Here is a 13,949-nt window from a genome sequence, read left to right as displayed (position 1 = left end):
AGAGCCAGGAGAAAACCTCTGATCTGTGAACAGAATCTCAATAAAGACGAAATGGAACTTACATCAGCATTCTTCTGACACATACTGCACTTAGCTGAAATGCTATTGGTATATATGGTAACAACAGGCTTTTTCTTTAGCTCATAAGAAGAAAGGCATGATTGGCTGCAGAAATCTTTGCTAGGAGAGGCATTTTCAAATTGGGTTGTGATCACATCCTTTGGATTTAAAATGTCTCTAAAAATAAATAACAAAGGCAAAATGAAATGTGTTCTTCGTAATTGTAATTTCTTCCTCTTTGTGAGCTAAAATAACTACATTTACTAAGGGCAGCTATTGTATAAGTAGAAAATGGCTGGCCCTGGGAAAGGCATCTGGAAAACTGGGTTTGATGATTAGTTCTATTACTTCTCAGCTGAGGGACAATGAGTGAGGCAACAGGCAATTACTGGCTCAATTTCCTCATGTATAAAATGGAGTTCATAAAACTTAATTTATAGACGTGTTGAGGGAGAATTACATTTAAAAGATATCCAGCCAGATGCTCATGAAAAAAACATTGAGGCTTCCAGTTCCAACCAAGTTTCGTCTACTGGAGCCAAAAAGAACAAGTGTCCATCCCACAACTCCAGACCACAAAACACTTGTCCTCTTATGAGCCAGTAGCTGCCAAGAGTAGAAACATAAATGAAACAACAAATGAAAAAATTTTTTATTCAAACATAAGATTTGAGAAACATAAATTATCAAAGATTTGCATTAAAAATTAGCATGATATATAAAACTTCACTGTAACTGAAGAGATCCAAGAAACAAATGACCAACAAAAGAGTTATTAAGGCTTGGTATCAGAGGACAGATGGAAACAAGAATGAGACAAAAAGAACGGAAATAACTGAGTTGTTCTATGACACTCCTAGAGTTATTTCGGAAGAGCTCACTGTTACAATAAGCACTGCCAGTAAAAACAAAGGCTCAGTTATTGCCATTCTTCTGACAAGTATAAAAACTGAAGGAAATAGTCATTAATTAGAAACACTACTGCAGGCCACATAGTAAAGAATAACAATGGCAATAATATTATGTACTATAATAAGGTACTGGGTAATGATGATGTGCCAGATATTGTTCTCTTTATTCAAATTATCCAATCTAATGATCATAAAAAACTCTATAAGGTAAGTATTATTGGGAGACCAAATCAGAAAGGTTAAATAGCTTGTCAAAGTCATTTGGCTGGTAAGCAGTGAAGCCAGAACATAAATCAAGGCAGTCTGATTCTACCATCCACGCAGTTCATCATTCCACTATTCTACCTTCCATCCTGCACCTTCATCACACCTAACTATTCTACGGTAAACTACAAAAGAATTTCAAAGGCGGCAGAGCACTACTTTATTTTTCTATAACTCAGCCTTAATAAAAAAATAGTGAATCTTGAGGACCAAGTGGATATGCTTATATGCACAAGAAATATTAATACTGAAAAGTGATTCTTCTACTACAATCAAAGCAATTAAGAATTTCATTTAATAATGAAAACCTACAAGTGCCATGTATACATACATATACCAATGAAAATGATGTTTTAATGAAAATCTGTGCACATAAATATAAATGCATTCTAAACCTTACACATCCAAACGTATATGCCACACCTAAATATTTACCTTAGAAAAACTATATCTCTTCCAACAACATGGCTCAAGCACTTTTTCTAATTTCTCATTTAGTTTATAAGAATTCTAAGCACAACTTTTTAATTTTACAGTCAGATATCATGTTTAATAGTATGGCTCAGTTTAATCATCTACAACAGTCGGTTGGTAAGACATCAAGTAACTTTTGGCAACTTACAAAAATCAAACCCCAGCTGAAAAGATAGATTTATCACCTAACTTAGCCTAAAGGAATGTTTCACAATCTCTGAAGGCAATGCCAAACCAGGAGACAAAAAAGTTTTCTCAACAACAGTACTGTGGTAAAAAGCCAATGACAAGAGTGACTACTTTTAAGAGAATAATATGTATTTGGATGTATAAGTCATGTTACATTCTTTCAAATTTAATTAATTTGGCCTTCCTCGGTCCAGTGGTTAAGACTTCACATTTCTACTGTAGGGGGCATGGGTTCAATCCTTGGGTGGAACTAAGACCCCACGTACCATGTGACTTGGTCAAAAAATAAAGTAAAATTTAATTAATTTGCTCTTGATACTTGATATATTGAAGCTGAATACCTAAAAACAGAAAACTAAATTTGGTTTTCCCTATAGTCACGTATGGATGTGAGAGTTGGACCATAAAGAAGGCTGAGCACCAAAGAATTCATGCTTTCGAACTGTGGTGCAGAAGACTCTTGAGAATCCCTTGGACTGCAAGATCAAACCAGTCAATCCTAAAGGAAATCAACCCTGAATATTCATTGGAAGGACCATTGCTGAAGCTAAAGCTCCAATACTTTGGCCACCTGATGCAGAGAGCCAAGTCACTGGAAAAGACCCTGATGCTGGGAAAGACTGAGGCAGAAGGAAAAGGGGGCGGCAGAGGATGAGATGGCATGAGATGGTTAGACAGCACCACCAACTCAATGGACATGAATTTGAGCAAACTCTGGGAGAAAGGAGAATTTATTCTTCCAGAGCAGTTTCATGAGAATGACATGAAAAAGCTAAAGTAAGATATTGGGCATTTTGGAACAAAAGTAAATCTGAATATTTAAGTAAAATATTTTAAAATTTCTCTTTCCTTTTACTTGGGGATTTCCATTTTAATAGGATCTACTTTTAGATACCTAAGGTCAACACAACCAAGCAGATAAAGAAAGTATCATTATGTCTCCAAAGACAAAATAGAGATCACAAATTATGTTAACTATACATAATATCAAATTTCTTATTTAAAATAATAGGATCCCACTTATTAAGCATTTGCTATGTGCTAGGTCCTGTGCTAACACTTTCTCATTAAAACCTGCGGAAGTAGATTCTATTTACTAATGAAGAAACTACGGCTGAGAAAAGTTAAATATCTAGCCCAAGGTCATACAGCTAGTAAGTGACAGAGCTATTAACACAATCTAAAACCAAGCTCCTTTCTTGCTCTACACGAGTGACTACTCAACAACTCACTACATTCCTAGAATTACACCAGCACACAAATAGGCAAAGCATGCCAAGTTCTTCAAATTTACTGAGCTAAGCTTATGATTATTATTAATTTTATTATTTTTTATTTTTCTGGCCACACCATGCCCAGCACGCAGGATCTTACCTAGTTCCCCAACCAGGGATCAAACCCATGCCCCCTGCGGTGGAAGCGCAGAGTCCTAACCATTGGAACACCAAGTAATTCCCAAGAAAGAAGTTTATAGGACTCTTTTGCTATTTCTTCTTCTCTCTGCATCTACGCGTTATTACAAGGCAACAGTGACCTCCAACAAAAGCTCACAAGGACTTCTCAGGAATAAATGCATTACTTTTGTGGCCAATTACCTTCTAAAGAATTAAATAACTTTCATATACTATTATAAGGGTGATATTATTTCATTCTATACTTCAGTAACTTTCAAGATAACAAATAATTTTGGAATAGTTCTCTACAATTACAACAGACATACAATATATAAGTGGTCCTGCAATTTCTCACAAATAGTTTCTTTCTTTCTAGTAAAATTTAAATTGAAAGACATAGGAAAACTGGTTTAGGCAATCCTTTTTTACATCAAGTCACTTATTTAACTTTACAAAACTTTAGAATTTGCAAATTTCTCAATTAGCTAACAAATATTTCCAAAGAAATGTGCTAAAGAGATTTAAAGTAGCAATAGTCTGTTTGAACTAAATACACTAAAAAAATTAAAAGATATAATTAACAATCTCATACTTCGAGCAGTTTGCACAGGCTTTCTTGGGAGGAGGTGGTAGGCAGACAGATGAAGAATGTCCAACGATGCACCTTGTAGAGCAAAAGAGCTGAGTCGATCCTGTCTTATGAAACGCAGTTTGCCCCTTGTAAAGCATTTTTTTACAACCAGAGCAAAAAACCTGAAGAGCTACGGCTGGAACTGAAGGAAGCGATACATTTGGGCCAGATGATGCAAGAGAAAGCTGAAAGCCTGGGGTCAACTGTTGGGCTATAAAAACAAAATAAGAAAAAGAAACAGAAAAAAAAAAACAGTTTTCATATCAACATGAACATATATACATTCTCTATTTTTTAGGACAAATTCCCTCAGTCTGGAAATCCAATATTGAGACAATGAACCACTCCAGAGCAGGTGATTTCCAATTTATTTAACCATGAGACACAGAAAGAACCACATTTCACATTACAACCCAGGAGACACATACGTAGATCTGTATGTATGTGTATAGGCCCACAAAATTAAATAGCTGAAACAACAGTTTTATGAAATAATATGTTTCCTTACTATATGCATCATATGCATATGCATATACATATGCATCATGCATACATAAAAACATATATTTACTAAAATACATGAACAACTCAGGGGCTGAGGTGCCAACCCCATGCAGTCGAAAACCCGTGTCCTGCCATCTCTGCCTCAAAAACAAAAGAACAGACAAATGACTCATCCAAGGGCAGGCAGCTAAAAGTTTGGATAGAATCAGGACTCAAACTCTAATTCTTTTGATTTCACATACTGCGATTTCCAACTGAACATAAAAATTTCCCCATACTTAATTTACAGATCTATAAAATGAAAATACTGGTACTATATTTATTGAAAAAAATCACCTAAATAAGTTGACCTGCACCCATTCAAATCCCTGTGTTCAAGGATCAACTGTAATTATATTCCATTTTTTAAAACTATGGTCAAGACCAGCCAGCCAGTCTGAAAAGCACTGCTCTGTCTCAAGGAAGAAAACAGACTTATATGAGGAGGTACTTTCCATCCATTCTATTAGTCAATATAACAAGATACTGATCATAACTAATTTACAGTTCTGCTTCTTACCAAGAGGGCTGTCACTGACCGAAAACACAGCACTGATTTTCAGTTCACTTTCTTGAGCTTTTGGCCTTGAAGCATGTATATATTCCTTAAAGAAAAAGAGAGACAGAGAAAATATAGTGTGAGTACCTGAGTAAACTAGAAATTCAAACAAAAAAAATGTCATATTTATCTCTTCTACCTCATAATCCTAGTCACCTTCACAAATGCCTTAAAAGTCAAAATGCACAAGTTATTAGACTGATTTAATCTTTACAAAAAGGATTGTGTAACTGGAGAATCTTTTATGATACTTACATTTACTTACCAAATGTAATCTTGGGAGGGAGGGGACATAACGTATACCTGTGGCTGATTCATGTTGCTATATGGCAGAAACCAACAGAATATTGTAAGGCTATTATCCTCCAATTGAAAAAAAAATTTTAATGTAATCTTGCTATACACAGCTATTTCAATGCTGAGCACTACTTTTTTTTAGGCTACATTTATAAGGGAGCAATAAATGAAATTAAATCTGAGTGATTTAGAGTTTGGATCAAATTAGTAATTTTATCCAACAGATCTGCAAGCTGTCATATCTGTTAATGGCAGAAAAGATAACATGTTTCAATGCAATCTGCTCATTATATACAAAATCATCACAGCCTAAATCAGATTTATCTTTAATATATTCTTCAAAATGCTTTAAAATAATATATAATCATGGGAAAAAATTTAAATACACAAATCTCCCTTAAAAAAAGACTGCCATTTATTCTGGGATATGAATTATCCTACATTTGGGGGAAGGGAGGGGATGTTAAAATAGCCTTACATATTTCAAAATAAAAAGCTTTTTTAAAAATAGTCTTACTTTTTAGAAACAATGGTGATAATACGTGCTAACTGTATTTTTAATCTCCCTTACTTAGCAAAATAACTGATATATCAGTTCCCAAAGTTACTTTGGCATTTCTCTGGAATATTAAATGCCAAAGATTAAAAACCACTGCATTAATTTACCATGGAAATGGTACCAAACAAGCTACTGCCTATAACGTAAGACCTACTGAACTTCTCTATGGATGAGAAAAGTGAGGTTTAGAAACGTTCATCAACTTGCGCAAGGTCACACAAATACCAAGTGCACAAATGGGAATCAAATCTACGTCTATTTCTAAACCCATGCTCTCTCCCTCATAAATGTACAAATACAATATAACATAATTACAATAATGAATTCAAACCCTGGCCCCCAACTGAAATTAAGTTTCCCTGGTGTAGGCCCTCCCATCTCCTTTCACTCACAGCACTTGTCATAATACACCATTTCATATTTATTTGGGTGACAATCTGTTTAATGTCTAACATCCCTCTTTCTCCCACACCAGACTGAAAGGAACATGTCCACTATAGGCAGGGATCCTATCTGTTTTTCCACTTCTGTACATTCAACACCCAGCACAGTCACATAACACAACAGAGAAGACTATGGGCTCTGACAGCAGACAGAAATGAGTGTGATCCTGATTCTGTTTTTGCAGTGGGGTGGCCAGGCACCAACACAACTTGAAACTTTTTACTGTGTAGGACAATGGTTACAGACCACAAAGATTCAGGAAAACCTACTGCTTGGGCCCAACAAACGACACTATTTGCCTTCTCAGTTCAGAGTTCTCTGGGCTGCAAGGGGACAGGCTTTTTCCTACATGGCTCTGGTAGAAGGTCCATGACAGTAAACAATATAAGAAGAGCCACATCTGAGCCTAGCTGTAGGCGGGTAGGTGGTTAAGGTGGGCCAGCCTCATTTCAATTTCTTGAGTGTGACCCTAAAGACATGGATGTGGATGGCTGAGTTGTTGCGGATCTGGAGCAGCGGCTCTCCTGTATCCGTCCCAAGTCAGAGGTACTGGCAGCCTTGTGCAAAGACCTGAAGCTGCTAGCCTGCAGCTGAGGGGCAATGTGAATGGCACGGTTGATAGGCAGGCCCAAGTGGTGGATGTAGGTCTCAGTGCAGGCATTCTGACTCCCAGCCCCTCAGCCTAGCAGGTTCTGGCAGCAGGCCAGCTAGACCATAAAGCCAGTCTTCCTGTGGATATAAATGTCACTGGGCCTCCAGGGCAGGCGGTGGGGAAGCCGCTCCCACAGGGCATATACTCCACTGGGTCAGGCTCAGCCTTGACCACCCCAACGGGCTCTCCATTTTCAGCCATGCTGCCTATCTCTCTCCAGTCCACAGTGCCCTCCACGTGCTCGTGGCCCACTCCCCTGCCGGGCCACTCAAGCAATCAGCTGGGATACAAGATGCTGTCCACAACCCCCAGGCTCTAAGAAAGGAAGAGAAGGAAAGGGTGCACCGCAGAAATGACAGAACGCTAACAATCCTAGTATTTAAGAACAAGTTATTTAATCTTTTTCAGTTCCAATTTCCTTATCTAAAAAGATGGTATAATCTAACCCACTGGACTACATTTATGGGATATATGATTTAATACAAATAAAGTACATAGCATGATGCCTTACAGTTAGACAAAAGTTAAATATGACTCATGATCATAATGCTAGCTCTTATTATTATTTTCAGAATTATAGCACCGAATAAATATTTGTTGGATGAATAAGTCCAAATTCATTCAAAGTATGTGTGTGTGCTCAGTCACTCAGTCGTGTCTGACTCTTTGCAGCCCCATGGGCTGTAGCCCACCAGGCTCCTCTATCCGTGGAATTTTCCAGGCAAGAATACTGGAGGGTGTTGCCATTTCTTCTTCTAGGGGATCTTCCCAACTGAGGGATTGAACCCACATCTCCGTGATCTCCTGCACTGGCAGGCGGAGTCTTTTACCACTGAACCACCTGGCAATTCAAAGTGGACATTCCTAAACATTACACTTAAATAACAATATTTATTTATTGGCACTTGTAAAAAAGGAGAAGTTAAAAGTACATATATAGACTGCCTTCAACTTAACCAAAAAGAACACTAAAGACTCAATAAAAGATTGTCTATCATCAACTCAGTCTCTTAATATTTTTCTAATATGCCTGCTACACTTCCCTAGTCAGTTTCTCTTACTTCACAAAGTAACTGTTCCACACCTCCATCACTCATAAGTCCAAACCCCATATGTTTCTGACTCAGTAATGTTTCTATTTCACCAAGAAAATAGAAGCAGTTAAGTAAGAATTCCCTCAGCATCCTGATTCCCTCCTCCACCATGCCTACACGCGGATTGGCAAACTGTCCTTGAAACTTACAGGAAAAGGCAACTTTCTCAGCCACAGCCGAAACAATGCCTGTGTTCAGAGTCCCTTTCCCTCCCCCTTCTTACAGCACTTCATGCTATCTTTTTGTATCTTTGTGTATCCTCAGCCTCTCTCCACCTTGTCAATGAAAGCAGCATGAACTGTAAAGAGGCCAAAAGGTAGTCTATATGGGTTCTTAGAACTGTAATTCAGGGATCACAGATTCTGGAGGAACCCAGAATAGTGTCCCAGTGGAGGAGAACGGATAGGAGATTTTACGGGGAAAAAGAGGAAGTTCAAGCAGGCTTACACAAGCTGTTGACTAAGAATTTGGATTGGAGGATAAATCTTGTTCTGTACATTCGATTGGGTTATTGAGCACATCTCATCTGTTACTGGAGAAAGGTATGGTTTCCTTAGTCCAGAAATAGTCCAGTTCTTAGCACTGTTCTTTCCTTTCGGCAACTCAGCAACTATTCAGCAATTTTACGTTACAGAGTTCAACAAGAGTTCAGCATGGGTACCAAATATGATGATCCTCAAGGAGTCTCAGTCATTCCTGCCTTTGTTCCTTTTACAATTTCTATCTTGGTTTCTTCCCTTCAGCTTATAAGGAACCTATTCCGTAGGGAACTACTGCCCTCTCTTCTCTCTCTCTTCACAACCAAACTTAAGAGAAAAAGTATTCATTCTTTCTCTACTTCACTTTGAATCCCTCCTGAACACAATGCAATCAGGCTGTTGCTTCAACTGAAAGTAAGATAACCAATTATCTCAAATTGCGTAATTCAATAAACAATTTTAGGTTTTATCTTTCTTGGTCTCTCAGAAACATCTGACATCACCAATAATTCTATTGGTTGCTTTCTGATTTTGCTTTCTGATTATGTTATTTCAATTCATCATTACGATTTCTTAGTATCCTTCATTAATCTTATACTCACCCCAAGTAAATGGTGGGCTCCCCAGGTGGTTCAGTGGTAAAGAATCCGCCTGCCAATGCAGGAGGCACAGGTTCAATCCCTAGGTCAGGAAGATCCTCTGGAGAAGGAAATGGCAACCCACTCCAGTATTCTTGCTTGGGAAATCCCATGGACAGAGAAGCTTGGTGGGCTACAGTCCAAGGGGTCACAAAAGAGTTGGACACGACTTAGCAACTAAGCAACAACAAAGTCAATGGTTCCAAATTCAGTGGCATTGGAAACCCTTGAAAGTCTTATTAAAACATAGATTTTTGGGTTTCAGCCTCAGAATTTCTTATTTAGCAGGTCTGGAGCATGGCCCAAGAATAAACATTTCTAACAGGTTCCCAGGTAATAACAAGGCTGCTGCTTGGGGGATTACTTGAAGCCATTTTGAAGCATTAAATTAATCCAGTTCCTAGCGCTCTATCCTGAGCTCTACTCTTTTCTCTATTTTTGTTCCCTGAACAATCTCATCCAAGTTCATGACCAACCATCACCTATACAGGGTGACCAAATATAGCAAATAAAAATATAAAACCAGTTAGATTTAAATTTCAAATAAACAACAAATAATTTTTTGGTATAAGTCCCAAATACTGCATGCAACACACGTGCTAAGTCATTTCAGTCATGTCCAACTCTTTGCAACCCTATGGACTATGGCCCGTCAGGCTCCTTTATCCATGGGATTTTCCAGGCAAGAATACTGGAGTGGGTTGTCATGCTCTTCTCCAGGGGTTCTTCCCAGCCCATGGATCAAACCCACATCTTTTTCGTCTACCTATATTGGCAAGCAGGTTCTTTACCACTAGCTCCACCAATACTTACATGAAAAAATATTCATTGTTCATTTGATAGTCAAATGTAACTGAACATTCTGTTTTTAACTGGCAACACAATACCTACATACAGATAACTCTCTAATCTCGAAATACCACATTCATATGTGCAAGTGCCTCCCAGGGCAAAATTATCACTTGAATGCCCCATGAGCCCGTTGAACACAACAGATCTCCAACTACACTTATTACTTCCTCTTAAATCCTGTTCCTAGCCCCTCAGTAAATAGTATCATCACAAACTGAACTTACTGAAGCCAGAAACCTGAGTTTTCCTGGATCTTCCTTGACCCTCATACCTCATATACTATCTCTAAGTCGGATCAATTCTATCTAAATATCTAAAATTTATTCTCTTCTCCCACTTTACTGTTGAAATACCCAACCACTGAACATATCACATTCTCTCACCCCTCAATGACTTGGCACATGCTCTCTTCTCTGTCTGAAGGTTTTAATCAACTGTTATAACTCAAGCACTACCCGCCCTGTGAAACCTTCCTCTTCTCCCTAGACAGACATAAGGTATCCTTTCCCTATGCTCCCCATGCACCTTACACAATATTTAAAGTTATGGTAATTATATCATATCCTGATTCAGGATCTGTACAGAATATCTCTACAGATTCTGTATCTGTATCTTACAGAGGGAGCACAAAGCAACAGGAAGAACACATGTTTGAAGTCAGTCCCAGCTAAGTTCCCATTCTAACTCTGATGATTCCTTTGAGTTTAGTAAGTTACCGAACCTGTCCTTCCTTCAGTTCCCTCCTTTTTAAACGGGGTAAGGATACTTCCCTCCTGTTTGTAGAGTTTAAATGAGAATGGGTAAGACACAGTCAGCATACCTTTTGGCAGGGCACAGTCACCCACAGATAACTACCTCTCCCATTTCCATACCTTTACTCCCCTTCATGTTATCAATTCACTCGAGAGCAGAGGCCCTATCTTTTCATCTCTGTAGCTCCTCTGAAAACAAAATAACTAACACAGCTTAACATCCTAGTTAAGGATTTAGCTCTTGAAACAGACCACTTGGGTTCAAATGCTAGCTCATGGATTTACTAGGTTGTGTTACGTTTTATCTGTGTCTCTTGTTTCCTTGTGTGTGAAACAGTAATAACATACTTAACTCACAGGATTCGTGAGTGTCATGTGTAAACTGCTTACAACAGTGTTCAACAAGTGCTGTAGGTCATATAAGCAGGAATAAAAAGCTCACTGAATAACTGAATGACAATTCATATAGCTTTAGTATCCAGGGCAGACTCCTAGTACATCAGAAAATATTCCAACTTTTTCAGTTTCTTCTCTCCTATTTTCCAACATGCAAACATGAAAAGGAGCACACACTATTTGTTCAATTGGCTTTTCCATCATAGCCGACAATCATGAAAAATTATAGCCCATTCACCTTCAAGCATTAATGTAAACCAAAGAGAACTGAATAAGCCCCCATCCACTTAAATTTACATTGTAAGCTGTCAGCGGGATTTTCTTTACCACAATTTTTATATTCAGAAAGAATACTCAATTAAGTCATAGTTCAATATTTCTTAAATTTTTAGACTACAGGCAAGGTACAATGAAAGAAATATTGGATTTGGAATTTTTAAGAACTGGTTTTGTATGCCGGCTTTGCCATGAGACCTTGATGAAGTCACTTACTCCTTCATGCTCAGTTTCCACATCTGTGAAACATGGGCTCTTTTATTTTAATTACTGAGCATGTGCAGTCGTTGTGCCAGGAGCTGAGGCCAAATAAGACCAGACTCTGAAAACAAAACGCACTGAGCTGTAGATGCCATGATAAAAGTGAAAGCGCTATACACAATTTAAAGAAAAAAAAGAGAGACCGGCTAATTCTAAGCGACAAGACAGTTAAATTATTATCTTAAAAGAGGAGAAACTTTCTGCCAAGCTACCTAGTTTAGGATACAAAGGCAGAAGAAATGGCATGTGCAAAGGCAAGGAAACAAAAATTAACAGAATATACCTTTTTGTGAAATGCAAACAGTTTGCAGGATCACAGATGAGAAAAGGTGGGAAGGATGAGTGACAATAGTGAAGAGGGAAACAAAGGTCTAGATATGGATAGTTTGGATGTAACACGAAAAAGTTTCTGTTTTATCCCACATGAGGAGACAAGGTCTTTAAAGAGAGCAATGTCATCAAATTTGTAAAGAGTACCATAGAGCTCCTTCCCTATCGCTGTGGAGTCACATGAGAGGCAGAGGCTTAGGTGTATTCAAGATTCGGCTCCACCCACTGCCATGGCACCATAGCTATACCCCACCCCACCTTGGTGGAGGAAGGCATTCCTGCTGGAGGCGTAACGGACATTAATGCTGCTTTACAAGAGGTGCTGACGGCCACCCTTACCCAGGATGGCCTAGCATGGGGGATTTCGAAGCTACCGCCTTAGACATCTTTTTGTGTTTGAAGCCCATCTTTTTGTGTTTGAATCTAACTCTGATGAGCTTATCTCAAGTTGGTGAAGGCCCTTGTGATGAATGACAAATCAACCTAATTAAGGACAATGGTAACAAAAACCAGAAGAAAGGGTAAAGTGAAGTGAAGTGAAGTCACTGACCCCATGGACTGCAGCCCAACAGGCTCCTCCGTCCACGGGATTTTCCAGGCAAGAGTACTGGAGGGGTTGCCATTTCCTTCTCCAGAGGATCTTCCCAAACCCGGGATCAAACCCAGGTCTCCTGCACTGTAGGCAGACACTTTACCGTCTGAGCCACAGGGAAGAACAGGTAGGCCTCTGTAAAACTGACGAGAGAAGGGGAAAAAACCCTGTAAAACAGTAGTTACAGTTGTGTGGTGGTTATGGACTATAGCAAAGAGTCTCAAGCAAAGGATGTCATGGAGGAGTACTTCTAATATTAATAGAAGAAATGATTTAATTAAAAACTTGGCTCTTATTACTCAAAAAAAAAGAGAGAAAGAGAGAATACCATGGTATCACTACACAGGATTTTCATTGAATGTGACTGAAGAGATGATGTTTAATAAGAAACTCAGTGTTATAAAAATCCAGATGAGAAATAATGAAACAGAGAGGAAGAGTGGAAAACTCTTAAAAGGTAGAATCCACAAAACTTGGCAAAAAATGGTTACTTTTGGCAAAGGAAGACGAAGAATTACTATCTGAAGGGAAAATAAGTGTCACAGATACCACCATCCCCCACCCCACATCCTGCAGACACTCCCTTAGAACACTTCACAGCACAGCCCTTTAGGAAGGCATGGAGTTGATGAACAAATTATTTGACATACCTGTCCTGGAATGATACTGCCCTTTGAGATAATACAAGAAATAAAAAATTATCATTATTATTTATATTTTCAGTATTATTGGTTTGCTTACGCAATAAAGCCAGTAACTGGAGTATACAGCAAAGGAACTGTCCAAGATGGAAAAAAAAAATCACCTTTTGCCAAAACTACTAGCTGGTCTCTCCACATTGATCTCCACAGATTTCTAATCTGGGTCCCTAAAGGGTAGCCATACAATCTTTCCAAACATGTTTATCTTATTCTACCAAGTAATACCCTACAATGGCTTCACAAAGTTCTCATGATAAGACCGACATAAGACCAAAATTTGTAACAAAGTCCTGCATAATCTGGCCTCAAATTACTTACAGTGCCTCATCCTAGAAGCAGGATAGCACAGGCTCTGAAGTCTGATACCTGGATTTGAATTCAGTTTTTGCCATTTAGGAGCGATAATCTGTGGTAAACTGCTTGATCTCTGTGTACTTTGGTTTCTTCATCTCAAAAATGGGGATAATGATAAGGTTGTAAGAATAGTGCTCATCACAGTCTAGGCACATGTAAGTTTTAACAAGTTAGTATTTATAATGTCATGTTATTATGATATACTCTACATATTGATATATCAATACCACTATTAGTATTGTCATTA

General features: G+C 38.4%; 1 protein-coding gene and 1 pseudogene across 8 annotated transcripts in view; both read right to left on the bottom strand.

Annotated features, from left to right (window-relative positions):
* The window catches only part of ZMYM6 (zinc finger MYM-type containing 6), a 56,533-nt gene that overhangs the window by 40,424 nt on the left and 2,160 nt on the right, over positions 1-13,949 (bottom strand). For all 8 annotated transcript variants that reach the window (XM_061122445.1, XM_061122446.1, XM_061122443.1 and 5 more), the window contains exons 3-5: positions 4,987-5,071; positions 3,885-4,134; positions 63-237 (exon numbers count right to left, since the gene is read on the bottom strand). In XM_061122445.1, coding sequence (XP_060978428.1) covers positions 63-237; positions 3,885-4,134; positions 4,987-5,071 — 510 coding nt within the window. The remainder of the gene's footprint in view (positions 1-62; positions 238-3,884; positions 4,135-4,986; positions 5,072-13,949) is intronic.
* Positions 6,770-7,178, bottom strand: LOC133041269 (ribonuclease P protein subunit p20-like; annotated as a pseudogene).

This window comes from Dama dama, chromosome 20 (genome assembly GCF_033118175.1).
Source record: "Dama dama isolate Ldn47 chromosome 20, ASM3311817v1, whole genome shotgun sequence".
NCBI lineage: Eukaryota > Metazoa > Chordata > Mammalia > Artiodactyla > Cervidae > Dama > Dama dama.
Note: the sequence above shows the minus strand (reverse complement) of the source record. Positions and strands in the feature narration are given on the sequence as shown.